This window comes from Gallinula chloropus (genome assembly GCF_964237585.1).
Source record: "Gallinula chloropus genome assembly, chromosome: 2".
NCBI lineage: Eukaryota > Metazoa > Chordata > Aves > Gruiformes > Rallidae > Gallinula > Gallinula chloropus.
The window spans coordinates 154,170,514-154,189,449 of record NC_140086.1 but is presented as its reverse complement, the minus strand read 5'-3'; the positions used below and the strand labels follow the sequence as shown (position 1 = coordinate 154,189,449).

The 18,936-nt window shown below is 41.0% G+C and overlaps 1 protein-coding gene across 1 annotated transcript; it reads left to right on the top strand.

The window, feature by feature from the left end:
* Window positions 1-2,856: 2,856 nt before the first annotated feature.
* On the top strand, window positions 2,857-18,695 carry NOM1 (nucleolar protein with MIF4G domain 1; the record flags this gene model as incomplete). Its single annotated transcript, XM_084260208.1, has 11 exons — window positions 2,857-3,765; window positions 4,801-4,925; window positions 5,929-6,124; window positions 8,260-8,583; window positions 9,082-9,192; window positions 10,418-10,585; window positions 11,146-11,267; window positions 15,108-15,240; window positions 15,705-15,836; window positions 16,446-16,555; window positions 18,518-18,695. 11 exons carry the CDS (start codon window positions 2,857-2,859, stop codon window positions 18,693-18,695), a joined length of 2,508 nt encoding a protein of 835 aa, XP_084116334.1.
* Between the last annotated feature and the right edge of the window lie 241 nt (window positions 18,696-18,936).

Here is an 18,936-nt window from a genome sequence, read left to right as displayed (position 1 = left end):
ATGGAACAGAAGCACATTTGAAGAGCCAGCAGCTTTGTACAGCCTTGAGACTTTAGAAAATGTTTTCCAGAGGAAAAGTATTCTGCCACAATCTCTGCCAGCAGACCAAATTTCAGTTCTCATCCGAGTGACAGTATGACATGGGGGGGGGAACCATGGATGCTGTGCTCGAGACTCACAGCTGAGTCTTCAACTAACTTGTACTGTTCTGACACTCTTGCTGCTTAGAATAAATTGATTCTGGCATGAAGCTTCCAGTCTGCATAGTCAAAAAAGGCTTTGGATTTAAAGCAATATTCTAACATGAATCAGGCTGTTTTCTCCATTGATAAGTACAAAGAATGACCCTGTGAGCATAGCTTAAAGTCTTTCTGGTGCTGCTGTGCTCTTTCCTGTGGTGATAAATAGCACAATATTCCGAACAGTTGCAAATTACAAAGGAGCCAGAATCTACCTATGTGCATTGTGTAGTCACTAAATCACATTTCCATGGCATGTGGGAGGTGACCAGGAGACAATAGCAGACAGACAGCTAAAGGACTTGGGTTCCGCTCATTCCACTGAGGGAAAAAAAGTAAAAATCCACGAATATCATTTAATAGGAAAGGAAATCTGTTAGCAAAGATTATCTCAGCAGGAAGCAACATTTTACTGAAGCAACAATTCTATACGAACTTTTATTTCCAGTGAATCATGCCATTATGTTCAATTTCATTCTAAATGCAAAACCTGCCCTTGCAGCTTGTTCTCTGCTGCAGGATCACTGTCAAAACAAAGAACAATTACAAAATGTTCCCTCAATTCAGAATTTCTAATTGGCAAGTGATGCCCATATGACGCAGAGATCTAAATGTGAAATTTGTAAAATAGAAACTAGATTTCTTCCCTTGTGTGGTATTTAGACAACACAGGAAAGTTGGAAGAATAGTTGACAGGAGTTTCTTATTATTCACATTTTAAATTTTAAGGCAACTGTATTTACCAGGTACTTGGTGCCAAATTGGTAAGTGTAAAATAAAGCACCAGAAGATTCTAAGATAGTATCTGAAATGTTTGTTGCAGTGTATTTATTTAGACATGGCCTCACTAGATTTGAATGCTGAATTAGACTATTAAGCAAAATTCCATTTTCTTGATTTTTGTATTTATATTTTATCTGAAATATTGCTTTAATTCTTAGAAATGATTTTTCCTTCACAAACAGATGATAATTCCTATCTTTTCTTCTTTTTTTTTTTGCAAAAGTAGCACACCCATTTTCACCCAGATTTGGGATACATGCTTTCTACATTTTGCTTTGTGACATAAAGTACTGAAGAAGGCAAAAATTGACATCTTCCTTCTTTGAAGATATGTGAAATTTCACATTATTGGAGAGCTCTGTTAGCCTCAATGACAAATTACATGATGAGACTGAAGGAAGATGCGAATCTTGGCATTTTAAAAGCATCTAATACTTTCTCAAGTTATATTCAGCTGTATTTATCTAGCATTCTGACATGCTGCTGGATTACTGTTATCAATAAATCTATAAATAGGATGAAAAATGCATGTGAGCATAAAGAGGAGCCCAGCAATAAATTATAGCATAATATATAGTCTAAGACGTACCAAAAGGAATGCCTTGACAAATCAATGCAACGTATTTTGTCACCAAGCATGAAAGATTCATTATGCATCAGCCTTGAAAAAGCTGGGTCACCTAGGACATATGATGTAATGAGAAAATATGGAAACATGCACAGAAAGACAAAAATAATTTTCTGAATAATAAAGACATATTAAATTTTTCAGGTGAAATAGAAGTCTTGTGCAGTACTTCATTGTTCAAGAGAGGTCAGCAGTGCAACGCCAAAGAACAAAATAATGAAGCCTGACTTCCTATGGATTTGGTCCCCACGGGACATTCAAAATTGACCCTTTTGCTGAAACTGGGTCACATGTGCTGGCTTCCATTTGTGTTTTCTGGTGTCTGCTATGGTCTTCGCTCATGTTGTGGCACTTTGTTCAGCTGCAAAATTCTTTCTTCTACCCAGCCACCTATTTGAATGACACTCTGGGAAATTCAGTGTTTCAAGGAACTCCAGGCATCTGCCAGCCACGACTGAAACTCGCACTAGATTTCAAAGGTGGTAGGAGGAGAGGACACAGACACAGGGTCAGCCACCCATAACCAGCAGGTTACATAACCCTAGATTGCAGCAAAGAGACTAAAAATAAGACCCACCAATTGGTTTTCCCGCTGAGAGCAGCAAACTGCCATGAGACATGTCGTACCCTCTCATCACACATTCAACGTCAAGTTGTCACCTACTGTGAGTGCCAGATTAGGCAGAGTGAGGAAGATCCCATCCCTGTGGCAGGGGCCAGTGGTCCCTGCAGCTGCCATCTCCTTGTCCTGCACACTGCCATGCATGGAAACAACCCAAGAGAAGTTAGCACTGGGCAGCAGGTCTGCATGTGGACATTGCCTCTGGCATGCGCAGGAAAACACCTGAGCTTGGCAACGTTGGGAGGCTCATAAACTGGGAGGCTGTGGCGGAGGCGAGGTCAGGGGTGCTGATGTTCCCCAGCTCCTGTGGCTCTGAGAGGTGTCAGCGAGAGTCTCGTGGCCAGTGGGCGTTAGGGCCTTGAGAGACAAATTGTTCTAGTCTCTTCTGTAAAATTAACGTCTTGTATCTTCTTAATATTATATTTATTAAGCATATTTTTAAAAATAAGGAATCTCTACGGATCTAGCCGCTTTGGTACGAGTGTCAAGCGAGTTCCCGCCCGCCAGGGACCATCCCGTCAGGGGGCGCTGCTGCCCGAAATGGCGGCCGCGCGGCGGAAGAGGCAGGTTAGCTCTTCCCCAAGATGGCGGCGCCCAAGCACAGCGTGGCTGAGGGGAAGATGAAGCGCTCGGCGGCCGGCCGCGCTCGGCGCGGCAGGAAGTTAGACAGGCTGCGGCAGTCGGTACAGGAGTTCGTGCAGGCAGCTGGTGATCAGCCGTCGCTGCCCCTGCTGAAAGAATCGGAGAGATACAACCGCAGGAGCCGCCGGGACGCGAGGAAGGAGAAGCGTAAGCTTAAGCGGAGCCGCCGCCGCCGCCTCCAACGCGGGGAGCTAGTGGAGGCCCCCGCCGCCCCGGCCAAGCCGACTCCTGCTAAGGTGACTCCTGTCAAACCGGCTTCTGCCAAGGCGACTCCTGCCGCCCGCCCCAAAGCACCGTCCTCGCCCGCCACTACGGTCGGAAAGCAGCGTCTGGAGGCGCCGCGGCAGCAGAAGATGGCGAGGCCTCTGGGACCGGTACCTACACCCTGCGCTGCCTCCTCCGCCGCCGCAACCTCCTCGGCGCGGAAGCGGGCCCTGCTGGAGGCCAATGAAGAGGAGGATAAGGAGATACGCCTCCTGGAGCGGCGGCTGGGGCTCGGCAAGCGCCGCAAGAAGCGGGAGGGCGCTTCTCCTGTGGCGGAGAAGGTGCCGCAGAGCTTCCTGCGGGACGGGCTGGGTTACGTGCTGGGCGCCCTGGGCACCCGGGCTGGCCTCAGCAGGCTGTGCGAAAGCAGCGACGAGGAAGAGGCTCCGGAGCCGCGGGAGAGCCAGCCTGGGCCTCAGAAGGATTCCGACGGGGAAGAGTCGGAGGACGCTTCCGATCCCTCCGAGGGGAATGATGCGGAGGAGCAGTGGGAGAGCGAGAGTCTGTCCTCATCCGCCGAGGACGGCGGGGTGCCTGAGGCCGGCGAGTCCCAGGGCGAGGAGGAGGAGGAGGAGCAGGAGGAAGAGGTAGGGTGTTCGTCTCGGATAGTGCAAACCTGCTTGGCAAAGTACGTGTCGCCGAAAGCAGCGCTTCCATCACCGCTGTACATTGCGGTTGTTTGGAGCCTGCTTCGGCTGTGCGGAGCGTGGTCCCGGGTGAAAGCAGCACGGGACCCAGCAGCAGCGGCCTGCTGAGCCCTACGGCCAAGCCGGGCGGCACGGGGCTGCGGTGCCCCCGGCCGGGATGCTCCCAAGCCCGTGGCCTTGCCTCTGTATGCAAGATAATCAAATAAAAGGAAGAAAGCGTAGTACTACCCTGGCTTTAGAGTTTAAGAACACGGTTAAATACTTATTCTAAGAGTAAAAAGAGCTTACGTTAGTGTCTATTGCAAACTGAATTGTTACTTCTGGATCATAGAATCTTCATAGAATGGTCTGGGTTGGAAGGGACCCCAAGGATCATAGAGTTCCAACCCCCCTGCCACAGGCAGGGACACCAACCTCCAGGCCTGGATCTACACAAGGCTGACCAGGGCCCCATCCAACCTGGCCTTGAACACCTCCAGGGATGGGGCATCCACCACCTCTCTGGGCAGCCTGTTCCAGCACCTCACCACTCTTTCTGTAAAAAACTTCTCCCTAATATCTAATCTAAACCTTCCCTCCTTTAGCTTTAGTCCATAAATGATCCCAGGGTGTCTGCCTCCTTTAGGTCTTGTAGCATGGGTGGAGGAGAAGAGGCCCCGTGGCAGACGTAGCCCACATGGCACTAATTTAACCTGTTAGTGCATTTGTGGCTAATAAAGACAAGACCAAAAATGTCAGGTTTTAGGAACAATAACTTAAAGAAGAATTAATGTGAAGAGGTTTTCTTACTGCCATCAAGTTGGTCATAAGCAGTAACTTGTTGCATGCTTTCATGTATTAAGTTCTTCCTTTGGCATTAGTTATTGGATGGTAAAATATACATGTAACTGAAAGTTCAGTATATTAATCTCGAATGCATATTTCTGTTAAAATATTTAAAATGCTAATTTCATTTTATATTCTTTTCCTGCTAAGAGTCATAGTCAGTGTGCTACAAAATATGTTCCCCCTCAAGTAAGGAAAGCTCAGGAGACACTGGATGACAAGAAAAAAGAAGAATTGGGAAGGCTGAAGAAAATGGTGAATGGTCTCATTAATAGGTAATGTAATAAGGAAAGTCATTAATCTTTCTGGTTTGATGTGACAGTGCTCATCATTCAAAGAAAAGTGGCAAGGATGTGACTTTTCTCTTCACAAACTGATTTTAAGCTGGCAATCATGTCTGCTATCCTTAATAATAATTGTCTTTGTTGATATAAATTCTTCAAAGTTGGTCATTACAGGAGTTGAAAAATCTAGAAAATAAATTTAAGATAGGGCGAAATTCCACCCAGCAGTTGCCTGCAAGTGGAAGGTATAACTCACAAAGTGTCAGTTGGAGTATGCCTATAAAAAAACCTTATAGTGTGAGTTACAGCCCCCCAAAAAAGCATGGCTTTCTTGTTTTAATTGAATACAATAAAATTTCTCCACAGCACAACTGAGGAGAAGTAACATTTTATAGCTTTCAGTGCTGAAGAACAGAAAAAGTAATTAGCACTTTCACATGTTTTAATTTTAGAGCATTTTGAAAATATGAAATCCATTGATGTTTACTTTTATTGAAGTTACCGTAAAATGCAGACCATGGTGTACAGTTTATTCAGTCATTTAGAATTTTCTATGACTTAAATGTGAGAAAAGCATGAGGTATTTTCATACTTAATTTTTTTGAGACTGATGTGCCTTAGTTAGAAGTGAGTGCTAAGAGCCAAGTCTGTTTTCTTTGTAAATCTGTTCAGTGTGACAGCAAGCATATCGACAGTGCTTGGTAAATACTGACAATAATCTGGTTTTACATGTAAATATTTTACAAAAACAAACATTTGCATTAAACACACATTGGTTTTTTGTGGTTTGTTTTTGTTGGTTTGGGGTTTTTGGGGTTTTTTTTAGTTTAGTAAAGGCAGCGAAAGACAAAAAGTCCTTTCCAGGTATCTTTTCAATCTTTCTTCTAAGCCAGTCTGGTTTCTCCAAAAAGAATATTTTGCTTGCTCAGTAAATTGAAAGTTACAGAATGGTGTAAAGAAGGAAACATTAAAATTGGATTGTGTTTCTCAATAGATTGAGTGAACCAAACTTGTCCTCCATTAGTGGACAGATGGAAGACCTCTACATGGGCAACAGCAGAAAGGACATGAATGAAACTCTGACAGATATTCTCATGAATGCTTGTGTTACTCCAGTTGCCATGCCTGCAAGACTCATAATGGAGCATGTCCTTTTGGTCAGCGTTCTTCATCATAATGTAGGAATTGAGGTAATTCACCTTATCACCACCTACAGTTATCTGAAAAGAGGGTGTAGAGAGGTGGGCGATGGTCTCTTCAGCCAGGTGACAGGAGATAGGACCAGGGGAAATGACAGAAAACTGTGCCAGGGCAGGGTCAAATTAGATGTTAGGAAAAAATTTTTCACTGCAAGAATTGTCAGGGCCTAGAACAGGCTGCCCAGGGAGGGAGTTGAGTCACCATCCCTGGATACGTTTAAAAATAGGGTAGACGAGGTACTTGGAGGTATGGTTTAGCACAGGACAGGAATGGTTGGACTTAATGATCTTTAAGGTCTTTTCCAACCTTGTGATTCTTGTGGTGGGGACTAATTTTGTTTAACAGTACATACTGTAGAGTGTTTTCCTTGATATTTTGTTTGAATTGCCTTTTAATTTTTGGTTGTGTGTCACTAAAAAGCACTTCTAGTTGAACTTCAGCAGTATTTATAACTTAGTAACTCTGTGAGTTACAACTGGTCATTTATAAAAAACATTGGGGTTTTTTCATCAAAATATTTCAGCATCGATACAACTGAACATTTGAAGCTTCAGGTTTTCTCCTTTTTAGTGATGTCCATTTCTGCTCTCTTGGGTGTATGAGGGTATTTCCTGAACATTGTGTTTGAAAGCACTGCAGTTAGAGGAATCCTTTTAGATCAGTATAAAATGTCTTTTTTTTTTAAGCCAAATCACACAAATCAGTAATGGGGGTGTGGGTGGATATATATAGATATATATCAATGACTCCAGAATATCAAAACCTTCAAAAAACACAGCAAAATTTTGGGAGGTTTTGTTTTTTATTTTTAATCCTGATAAATATCTCTTGCTTACTGTTAAAGAGAAGCTTGAACTAATTATGTCAGAAAGAAGAGTTTGGTGAGCTGTCTCTTGAGAAACTGAGATGTTCCAGCCCATGTGTCTGTCAAGTTATATTTTCTTTCAACATCTTGATGCAAGTTTGTCATTTAGTGACATGAATGCTGTCCCTGAGTGTCAGATGGATTCAATTACAGCAGCTTTCTCCATGCAGCCTTGCTGTCAAACTTTTTTGTTCCTCTTTGCTGCTTGAAAGGCCGTTCTGACCGCAAATATAACATAATATTGCAGTGCTGTTCTAAAAAGATTGTGTTTCTCTTCTTAAAAGTTGAAACTTTGCAAAATATATAATAGGTTTTAGATATAGATATAAAAATAGGTGTTAGAAGTGGTTGATACCCAGATTGTCTTTACTTCTGACTCTGTAACATAGTATCTTTGAATCTAAGACTGTAGTATTTAAGTATTTTATAAAGCCCAACTACTTCTTCTCTCTGTATAATAATTGTAAATATGCATTACATATTATGCTTCTAAGGCAAGCCAGTAATGCTGCTGGGACTTCTGGCTTTCATAAGAACAGGCAGCAAATATTAGCCCCACAATAATGGGGATGTTTGTCTTTTTTAGCAGTAACGTGTTCATTACCTACCCATATTTTGGTGAGCTTCCTAATGCCAATCTCCAGCATCAGTTCTCTTTTCACAGATAGATTCCAAAATCGCTTGTCTCAACCGTGCCAGTTAAAATGACTGAGACTTACCCCCACTTCAGCCTCAGCCTAAACTTATGCTCAGCAACTGTGAAAGCTTAATGTGCTGGATTGTTTTACAATGTTATCTTTTAGCCTCCTGTTAGGCATATTTTTCTGGGTTGCTGAACATTCATTCTGGATTTGACTTGCAGCTTTTACCAGTTGAATGACTAGCAGTAGCAGCATGCTAGCCTGACAGCTGGGATGATGCTAATATGTGTCCATAAGAACTGCATTAACTAATACATTCTGATGTAGGTACAGTAAAAGTTCCTAACGTTTACTTTTCTCATATGGATTTTAACAGACAACTGGATGGCACATACAAGGTGTAAATAAGATACACTTTAAGAAAATGTCACACTTCTTAGGTATTTATATATGTAAATGCAGAACATCCATATTGGTGGAGAGGAGCAGCAATATTTCTGTAAAATGAGTAGTGGCAGGGCCCCCATGTTTTGCAGATGTCTGTAAAATCTACTTACCGTTAACTGCTGGATTTATTTTTTTTTTCCTCCCCCCACCCCCTTAATGGAACTATTGCCAGGTGGGTGCTCACTTCTTGGAAGCCGTGGTGAAGAAATTTGATGAACTCTGCAAAAGTGATGCTGAAGGGAAAGAATGTGAAAATCTGCTTGCCTTGATTGCTCATCTGTATAACTTCCATGTGGTTCATTCCCTGCTGATCTTTGATATTCTGAAAAGGCTTGTTAGCGCTTTCACTGAAAAAGAGATTGAGTTGATTTTGTTTCTTCTGAAAAATGTGGGCTTTTCCTTAAGAAAAGATGATGCATTGGCTTTGAAGGAACTGATCACTGAAGCCCAGAAGAAAGCAAACACAGCAGAAATGAAACTCCGTGATCAGACTAGGGTACGTGGGTGTGTTTCAAAGATCTTCTGTTCCAAATAGAGTTCAATACTAAAAATAAAAATCACTTGGATGTATGTGCTAATTTAACAAAATGTTTTCTGTTATGCTCCATTTAAAGTCTAAGTTGCCATTGGTGTTCTGTTGTTGTGTTCTGTCATTTGCAGTCTTTTTGCCTGTCTTTCTCCATTAGTTCTTCGGACACAGACCAAGACTGGTTTGTGTTTAGTGCCTCTGTGTAGTCATACTTTGTACACTTCAAAAAATGGTCACTCATGCATGGTGTTTAACAGATTAAGCTTTGAATTGAGGCTTGAACACAAATTAATATAATAGGATTACAGTAAACATCCTTCTCTGCATTTGTCTAATCTCAGTTTTGATGTATGTTGCCAGCTGAGCTGCTTATTCTCACAGTATAGTAATTTCAAAGCACACTCTCTACCTGAGTAAAGAAACTCAGATCAACATATTCCACAGGAATATTTCTTTTCCCAATAGGTCCGTTTCATGCTGGAGACTATGCTGGCACTGAGGAATAACGACATGCGCAAGATTCCCGGATATGATCCTGAGCCAGTTGAAAAACTCCGCAAACTGCAGAGAACACTGGTGAGAACTTTCTTGACATATGCCATATAGCAGTTCTTAAACCAGAAGTAGTTACTTGTATTGTATGCTGGCTTGATGAGCTATAGTATTTTTTTAATTCGTTTAACAGGCTGAAGCTCTTGTGGACAGAAATCACTTCTTAGGTCATTAAGTAATATGTCCCGTGTCCAAGTTTAGTCAGCGGTCAACCAACCTTCTGCAGAACAGTTTGAGAAATGACATAATACTTAGCCAAGGACTCTGCCTCAAAGTGCTGTAATTGAAAAAAAGAGGTTATGGGATGTTTAATGATTGTGCAGAAGAAGTGAGTCATTATGAGAAGTTCTTTTTTCCATGGATTTTGGATGCAGGCATCCGCTCAACTTCACCAGAATTATTTTGGAAGTATAAACACTTCTGAAAAACTGTATTTTTTATTTTCTTTTTTTTTTTTTAAATTCAGAGAGCAGTTTGTTTAGAACAACCCAGTATAAAATGTATGAAAGTAATTGTCTCTTTGGATTGAGAACTAAATAATTTACTCAAGAGTTGAATCTGATTTTTAAGTCCTTGTATCTTCAATCTGAAAATTACTTGTCTACAACATATGGACCATCTTACTTTTCAGAAATGTGTAAGTGCAGGATGTGCACGTTGGTGATAACAGGCCAGGCAAAAATAAGCTAGGTAACCTAGTTCTGTAGAATTTCCTCTTAAATGTTTGCAGTCCTCTTTGTAGGCTTCTAGCCTCTTTTGTTGATAATTCTTACTTTGTTCCAAGAGTTTAAACTTTTTGTTGTTTGTACAAAATTTAACGCAGTTTGTCATATTTTATTTGATCACAAGTGTTCAAAAGGAAAATCACAACCAGATTGTAAGATAGTGGTTTCAGTCTCAGCATCAAGTCTGAATTCTAATCAAGTTTTGTGATTGGAAGGTGACTATTTTTTCATTAGTTATCTCTTTTTCTTTTAAAAATAAATTTTAAAAAATCAAGAGCTTCTAAAGGTAGATTAAAACAACTTCTTGCATTTGACAAATTAGAACATTTGGGAAACTTGTAAATTCTTTTCATGTTGCTGACTAAAACTAGAGGTTAGGGGGGAAAACGGGTAAAGACTTTATGAAGATATTTATTTTAAAGTAACTTTAATTACTTGAAGTATTTGTTGTTTTCTGTTAACATTTAAAGCCCCAAACCTTAAAGTAAAAGCCTTTGGGGTTTCTTTGTATGCTGTTATTCAAGGTTCACAGCAGTGCTTCTGGAAAAGAAACTCAGCTCCGTGTCTCCCTGGAATCTCTCCTCAGTGCTGATCAGGTTGGTCGCTGGTGGATCGTAGGGTCATCCTGGAGTGGAGCACCAATGATCAACGATACAGACAAGAAGACTCAGGAAAAGTTGTATGTAGGAAAGGTAAATCCAAGCAGTGCTGTAAGTGTTTATGGGTTTTGACTATTCTTCATGCAGGTGAATAAGTTAATTTCTTAGCTCGCAAAAAAAATCCTTTATGGACTCTTGTAAGACTAAGCTTTTGGCCTGTAAATTCTGCTTTTATGTTTTTCAGAAGGTATTCATGCACTTCATAAGAGTTGGTACTATAAATAATATGGTATAGCTTTTTTCTTACCCTCTGTAATTGCAAAAGTTACTTGTTATGTAAGTAGAAGAGACATGACCTAAAGTAGATTGGCAAGTATGAATTCTGGCAGGTAGTGTTGTCTATCCATGGGTGATGTATATCAAAGCTGATTCTAAATGTAGCATGGTGAGGTGGTCATGCTGTCTTGCATTAGAGAATCCTGTCTTAAAAATAATTGGCACAATTAAAGCACTTAAAATAAATTTCCCTAGTTGAAGAAGACCCTGTTCAGCTGTTTCATAGTTTACTGGAGACCTTCATTAATGGTCATCTTAAAGGTTGCACAGAAATACTATTTTTTTAAGCGAGCCTAAATAGCATTTGTTTTTTTCAGGTGAGTTCAAAGATAATGGAGCTTGCTCGTAAGCAGAGAATGAACACTGATATCAGGAGAAGTATTTTTTGTGTCTTGATGACAAGTGAAGACTACCTGGATGCCTTTGAAAAGCTTCTCAAGTAAGTACAGATCAACACAGAAGACAGCCCAGAACTAAAAATAGCATTAGTTGGACTGGAAAAATAACACTGCTGGTTTGGGCATAAGAGCATTTAATTCATAATACAGGTGAGTAGCTATGGATCAATGTAATAAAAGGGTAGGAGAGGAACTAAAACCCTGGTGTACAGACTAGTAGGGGGCAAGCAGAACTGACTGGCAGTCAGAGGAAAGAAGTAGCTCCCGTTATTGTCACTCATGTCTGTAACTGATTTACACTATCACTGGGCTTGAGAAGCCTGTATTTTTTGCATTGAAGATGTACATCCCAGTTGATTGGATGGAAGTCTGTTGCAGGCTTCCTTCCTTAGAGAAGCCCCTTCAGAACATCTCTTGGCTTTGTTGCTGGATTTCCATACTACTACAACTTCCTTCTTGCCACCTTGTTAAGCCATCTTGTAGGTCTCTGTCCATACTTGCATGACCTGGTAGTTTTCTAGCACCTCTACTTCCCTCTTGCAGAATTTATTAGCTTTGGATTTGCTCCAGGGTAGCGTTTCGTGTTAAGACCAGTTTCCTCACCAGCTGGCAAACAAGTTGTGATCAGGGAAAAGCTTAAGCTAAGATACTCTTTTTATTTGTTAGAATATTAAGTCTGTACTAACTGTGAGGGGAGAGATCTGGTCTGAACTTTTCTATTGCAGCCTTGTAATTCACATGAATTGTCTTACCAGGATGGCATGCAATTATTTAATTTGCTAACCAAACCAAAACAGAGTTTGTAATAAAGTCAACTAATATTTGATTAAATGCCACTTCTGCAAAACACAGCTTGGATTTAAGACTGTGGTGGAGTCATTCCAATATCTTAATGTGGCCTGTTCAATTAAAAGAAATTAGCTGCTGCTGCTGCAGTTCTTGCCAAGACCTGGTAGTTCAATTTGCAAATTGATCCTTGACTCTCATCCATGCTATTTAAACAAGTATATGAATCTGTATACATACAGGCTTGGCAGAAAAACTCGTGTCTGCAGATTGCTGGTGTGTGTTGATGCTGATTTTTATGCAGCAAACTCCAAGAGGAATTCTCAAATCTGCCCAGATCTGGCAGAGTATAACAGAAAGTACACAGAATTTTCAGTGAAGGAATTAACGTGAACATGTGTTCCAGAGTGTGTGGGAATTCAAATTTATGTGTTTGATGATGTCAGTCTCGTGAGGAAGAGTCTGAGAAATAAGTAAAAAAAATACTTTAACTGCACTTGTTAAATTCATCTGCTGCTGGATCTCTGGCAGAGTTGAGGTTGTGGTTAAATGGGAATTTAAACAATTTTAAATCCACACTGCTATAGTTCTGTTTGTCTTTCTCCTCCTTACATCAAAAGAAAGAAATTAGTTTGAAGCCAGAACAGCTCCCTGAAGTGGCTCAGCTTGTGATTCCAGAAGTGTCAATGTAAAGGGAGGACTGGGAACTTCACTGGAGACAAAAAGTGTGACTTGATACTTCATCTGCTGAAAAGCCACACCTCCTTCTCAAACCACAGATTCACACAAGAAGGGGAACGAATGCTGCTTAAGTTTGATGCAGAGAGAATTTTTAAGCTATTTCGTAGAAATGAAGAGTTTGAGAAGCTTTACACAAAAAATTGGAAACTTTTTAAGTCTTAGATACCCTGTTATAGCGTGGTGTGTAATTCAGGATAGCAAGAATGTGACTATCTACTAGAATAATACAAACTGACTTTTAAAAAGTGGATTTGAGTATTGCTGTTTTTGATCTGAAGTCAGTGATAGTCTTGGTCTTCAGCTGATGACAGTGAACCTGCATAGAGGCAGGTTTCTGCTGGCAATAAATCTACTTCAGAAGCAGTTATCCCATATACAGGGGAAAGTTCTTAAAGTGGTCAAGATGTACAAGTCCATGGCAATATTCTAACTCGTAAATGATTTCGTAGGTGAGGTGGTTCTGTAAGATTATCAGGATTATGAAATCTGTACAGGTTAATGGTGAAGCTCAATGGTGAAAGACAATCCTGACTTAAATTTAGGTTAGGAATTCTAGGTCTGAAAAGAAGTGAAGCTAAGAACAAAAGGGAACATGAAAGTGCAGATTGACTTGGTTATAACTATATATGGCAGTGTGAGTACTTCCTAAATAAGCAAGTCACGATAGATGTGATGATGAACAAGGAAATGGAGACTGTGCCAAATTAGTGACTGCAATGTTAACTCCACAGGTCATCTGTTAAATGCATGGCCAGTGGCTGAAAACCTGTGTATCAAAAAACAACCAACCAACTCTTGTTGCTCTGCAATAAAATCAGATAGAACAGGAACATGGCTGATGGGAGAGCAACCGAGTTCTATCACAGATGCAGCACTTAGAGTGCTCATCTGTTTTTGGAGAAGCATACTTCTAAGTTTTCACAGCTCTTTAGCAATCAGCCTAGAAATCATCCCAGATATTCACATTGTAAAAGCTTACATTCTGGAGGTTTTTGGCTGAAAGACAGTATTTTTCTCTGTTAATCTGGTATGCGTCTGTGATCAAATGTGATGGCAGATGTCTGGAGGTGTGTACAAATGAGGGATATTAGACTCAAGCAATGACAAACTGTACAGACTGTAGAGCAAGTTCCAGCGGAGTCAAACTTGGTTTAAAAAATACACTTGAGTTATACTAATGTCGTATGAAACTTGAGCTTTAAGCAATGAAAAGAATTTTGTTTGACATTTTTTGATTATAATATGAAGCATTTTTCATTTTAATTGGGTTTAGTGCTGCCAAGCGTTTGATGGCCCTGAAGCTAAATCATATTATTCACAGAACAGGTGCATTGTAAGTTAGTTACCATTCCCTGCCAAAGTGTCTCAGCCCTCCTTTAGACTGGTCAGCTGTTCAAGTGGGAATGCTGTTCAGTCCTTGGCCTTTATGCTGAGGCAGCCAGTATAAGTACTCAGTGATAGTGTTTTCTTTGGGATGTTTTTTTAAGTTACTCTTAAATCACTGACTGCATCCTCTCAGGCTACGGTCAAATTATAATGAATTTCAAGTATTATGTAACACAGAGTTGATCTAGAGATGAAAAGATTTATATGGCCAAATAGAAAAAACATCCTAAAATATTTTCTTACTATGTAAGTACCACAGAAGTGGAGGGCCCTAGACACATTTCTCTGAATATGCTTATACTCATCCAAAGGCTGTTTTGGTTCCTTTGGCTGTAGATACAAGAATGAGAGACCCACAAGAGAGTCCTGCATTTCTTGTTTCACTGTTTAACTCTTGTACTGGTCCACCATGCAGCAGCACTTGGTGCAGAGTTACTGCTATGTAGAAGGACATAATACTCCATGATGACAGGGCTCTCTCCTCTGTTTTTTCTTCTCGTAGAGCTACAAATGAGGAGTTGGCTACCTTCCCTGGGGTGTAATTGTACTTGTATCATTCCACTTCTGCCTGCTGAGTTCTTGCTTTTGCAGTCACTCCTTTAACACTGGTAATGCTGTAGCATTTCCATATTGCCATAGCAGGATACAGATTTAGCCCACAGTCTTAAGGGTCTGAGTTCGTTCCGTGTTTTAAAGACTTTGTAAGAACTTTCTGACCAGTAAAATTTTGCTAGGTGGTGGCATGGTTTAACCCAGCAGGCAGCTGAGACAGCCACACAGCTGTTCACTCCCATGTCCCCACTAGTGGGATGAGGGAGAGAATAAAAAATAAAAGTAAAAATCATGGGACAGGTGTTTGGAGGTGGTTTTTAAGTATTATTCTTGGATGTTGACTGTAGCTCTTACTTTGTAATTACTAAGTAATTTTTTCCTCACTAAAAAATTCTTACTCTCTTGTTGAATTTTAGGCTTGGACTGAAACATCAGCAGGAGAGAGAAATTGTTCATGTTACCATTTTCTGCTGCTTACAGGAGAAGACATATAACCCCTTCTATGCATTTTTGGCTCACAAGTTTTGTGAATATGAGAGACGATTTCAGGTGAAGAAAAATCTGTTTCTATTTTGTTGTAGTGTCATTACTGTGGTTGGGAAGTCAGTTACTAAATTCCTGAGAATGGAACTATACCAGCCACTGGGAGGAAGATGAACTCTATCCTGGCCAAAGCCAGGACGGGTGTTAGGGGGTGGGTTTTTTTAGGTATTAGTCTTGGATGTCGCCTGTTAAGATCTTGATCCTGAGGAAAAGACCTGCTGGTACAGCCATGCATTCAATAAGGCACACCCATGGTCAGATCTGAATAGGAAATAAAGTGACTACTGCAGAAGGTTTGCTTTTGGCTCTTTCATCTGCATTTTAAAATAATGTAATGGGCTGATCAGACATATCTATTAATTACCAGAGGGCTCATGAAGAATAGAAGGTTGGAAGATTTTTGTTACGCTTTTGTTCATTTAAACAGTCATTTGATTTGTTGGAATTACTTTTTTTCTTTTGCCACTTAGGTGACATTCCAGTTTAGCATTTGGGACAAAATCAGAGACTTAGAAAACCTGACAGCCTCTGCCATCTCCAACTTGGTTTCACTGTTGGTTCACTTGATAAGGACAAAATCATTGTCACTTTCAGCTCTCAAGGTTGGTGTGCTTTCTTTGCAGAATACTTCTGTGTTTCCCTTGCATTTGCTAGTTCTGTGGAAAATGTGTTTTCTCCATTACTTTACCTGTCTGTGGTCATAAACTAGGACAAAACTTGCTATAAAATACCAAATTAAGACATAGAGAAAGTCTGTGGTTCTATATCTAGAGCAGTTGTGATACTTATTTTCTTTAAAGTATTGAGAGTTGGAAGTGAGGTCCCTCTGTTTAACAGGCTTTGTCACTGGATTCTGTGCTCTGCTTTTTAGCTGATGTTGATGCTTATCAGACCAGAAAGAAATCTGCCAAGCACTTGGATTTCAGAATGGGGAGTCCATTGAAATCTATTAGAAGAATAACTGAAGTGTGTGAAATAGGGAACTATAAGGGTTGTCCCTGAAGTATTTGTCTGTTTAAGAAATTATATCTGGTATTCTGGTGCTGTTAGATAAGTGATTCCTTAGAAACTTCTCTGTTTCCTTACTGATTGTCTTTTGGAGGCCATGTTCTCAGCTAATGGTTCTGTGCCAGACTTAAGACTTGGTTTATATGTGAGGCCGGTTGTTTGAAATACTTGATTTAATCTGGTTCTTCCTCTCTCTTCACTAGGTAATTGAATTCAGTGAACTAGATAAGCCCAAAGTCCGTTTCTTGCGACAAGTATTAAGCATGCTGTTAATCAAAACAGATGATGAAGAGCTTAGTGACATTTTTGTGAGGTAAGTGATCAAAGAGGTGTCCAGGTAATGCTTGGTGTGTAGTAATTAAGAAGATAAGTTTACTTTTATTTATTTTATACAATGTCTTTTCCAACAACCAGCCACACATCCCATAAAAATTAAGCTCTTGTCAGTGAGTGAGGGGAAGCGTATCATTGAACGGTAGGTGTTGGAAGGGAGCTCTTGGAGATCATGTAGTCCACCCTCCCTGCTAATGCAGGATCACCTAGAGCAGGTTGCACAGATTCGTGACCAGATGGGTTTTGAATCTCTCCAGAGAATGAGACTTCACAGCCTCTCCAGGCAGCCTGTCCCAGTGCTTGTCACCCTCAGAGTGAAGAAGGCTTTCCTCATCTTGAGCTGGAATTTTCTGTGTTCCAGATTGTGCCCATTGCCCCTTGTGCTGTTGCTGGGCACCACCCTTCCTCTAGGCATGCACCCTTTAGATATTTTTAAGTATTAATGAGATCCTGTCTCAGTCTCTTCTCCAGGCTAAACAACCCCAACTCTCTCAGCCTTTCCTTGTTTGAGAGCTGTTCCATTACATTCATCATCTTTGTGGCCCTCCACTGAACTCTCTCCAGTAGTTCCCTGTCTCTTTTGAACTGGGGAGCCCAGAACTGGATACAGTGGCCTCACCAGGGTGGAATAGAGAGGGAGGAGAACCTCCCTTGTGACCTGATGGCCACTGTCGTCTTAATGCACCCCAGGATACCATTGGCCTTCTTGGCTGTGAGGGCACATTGCTGTCTCATGCTTGTTTTGTCCAGCAGGACTCCCAGGTCCTGCCCTGCAGCCCTGTTTTCCAGGACAGCCCCTAACCTCTCTACTGGCATGTGGCATTATTCCTCCCTAGGTGCATGACCTTACTCTTACCCTTGTTGAACTTTAGGTTCCTCTCCACCCAACTTTCCAGCCTGTCTGGGTCTTGCTCTATGGCAGCCCAGCCTTCTGGTGTGTCACCCGCTCCTCCCAATTTTGTATTGTCAGCAAGCTTGCTGAGGGTACACTCTGTCCCCTCACCCAGGTCACTGATGAAAACGAACGAGACTGGACCCAGCGTTTGGGTCACACGCTGGTTGCAGGCCTCCAACATCTGCTGTCCCCTCATCCACCCAGCCAGTCGTGGAAGGCTCTCAGATTGGTCAGACATGATTTCCCCTTGATGAGTCTATGTTGACAACTGCTGGTGACCTTTTTTACCTCCACGTGCTTGCTTAGAGTTGACATCCATATCGTTTGTGTGTTAGTACAGAATTTGATACAGATACAACTGTTGTACAAAATAAAGCTGTCCTAGAACTTTCCCAGCAGTCTTTGCTAGAAGGTTAGCTTTAGTTTAAAGAGGAAAAGTTAATAAATACTAGTGAGGGAAAAGTTTTGGGGGTTATTTTTTTCTTTAAATCAGCTGGAAAATCTTTTTGTATGTGGAACAGGGTTACCTGGAGAGGGTGGGAAATCTCCATCCTCAGAGATGATTAGGGCTTGAGTGGATAAGACTCTGAGCACACCTGGATATTTGTCTGGCTTTAAACAGGAGGTTGGACAAGATGACCTGCCAACATCCTTTCTGACTTAAATTATTCTGTCATTCCATGATTTTGTTGTATTAAGCTTGCAGTGTCACATAAAACTCAGGTGACATTTCACTGTTATGCTGCAACACAAGGAAGCTCTAACACGGTGTTTGCTTTGGTTTTCACTGTAATGTAATTGTTTACGTAAAGCAAGTCTAAGGCTCCAATATTCCTTTTTATTGTTGAGGATTAACTGGATGCTGAGTGTGTTTGGGCTGTTTGCCAAGCCAATGTAAACTTGCTGGTAATTGGAAAGCCTCTTCAGAAAATCTCCTTTCATAGGTTGGTTTTTTTTTTCCTGCATCTCTATTTGAAAAAGATAAAAATTAAGACATTTCTGAAATGGTAGAAGACTAAATACTGATTTTGATCTGTGTCTTCACAGGGTATCTGACAACCCCAAGCTGGGAATGCTACGGGAAGGCTTGAAACTCTTCCTTACCCACTTCTTACTGAAAAATGTACAAGCCCATAGAAGTGCTGAAGAAGCTAGCTTATTAAAAGAAAGAGTTGAATTAGCAACCAAGGCTTTGCAAGCAAAAGAATCCAAACTGAAGCTATAGATCTTTTTTATTAGAAAAACATACAGAAAAACTGAGTCATGCAAAGCTTTCTTAGTCTTTCCACCCCAAATAATTGAGAATGAGGTGAGCCGTGTTACTCTTCAGGATCTGTTTTTTGATGTGAACAGTTACTTTGCTCTACACACAAGTTACAGGTTTAACTGAAGGTGATACAAGGCCTTCTTGAAGAAAGGGAAAAGGTTTTTTTGCCATGTCCCTTTTTAGCATAAGTGCTTAGCAT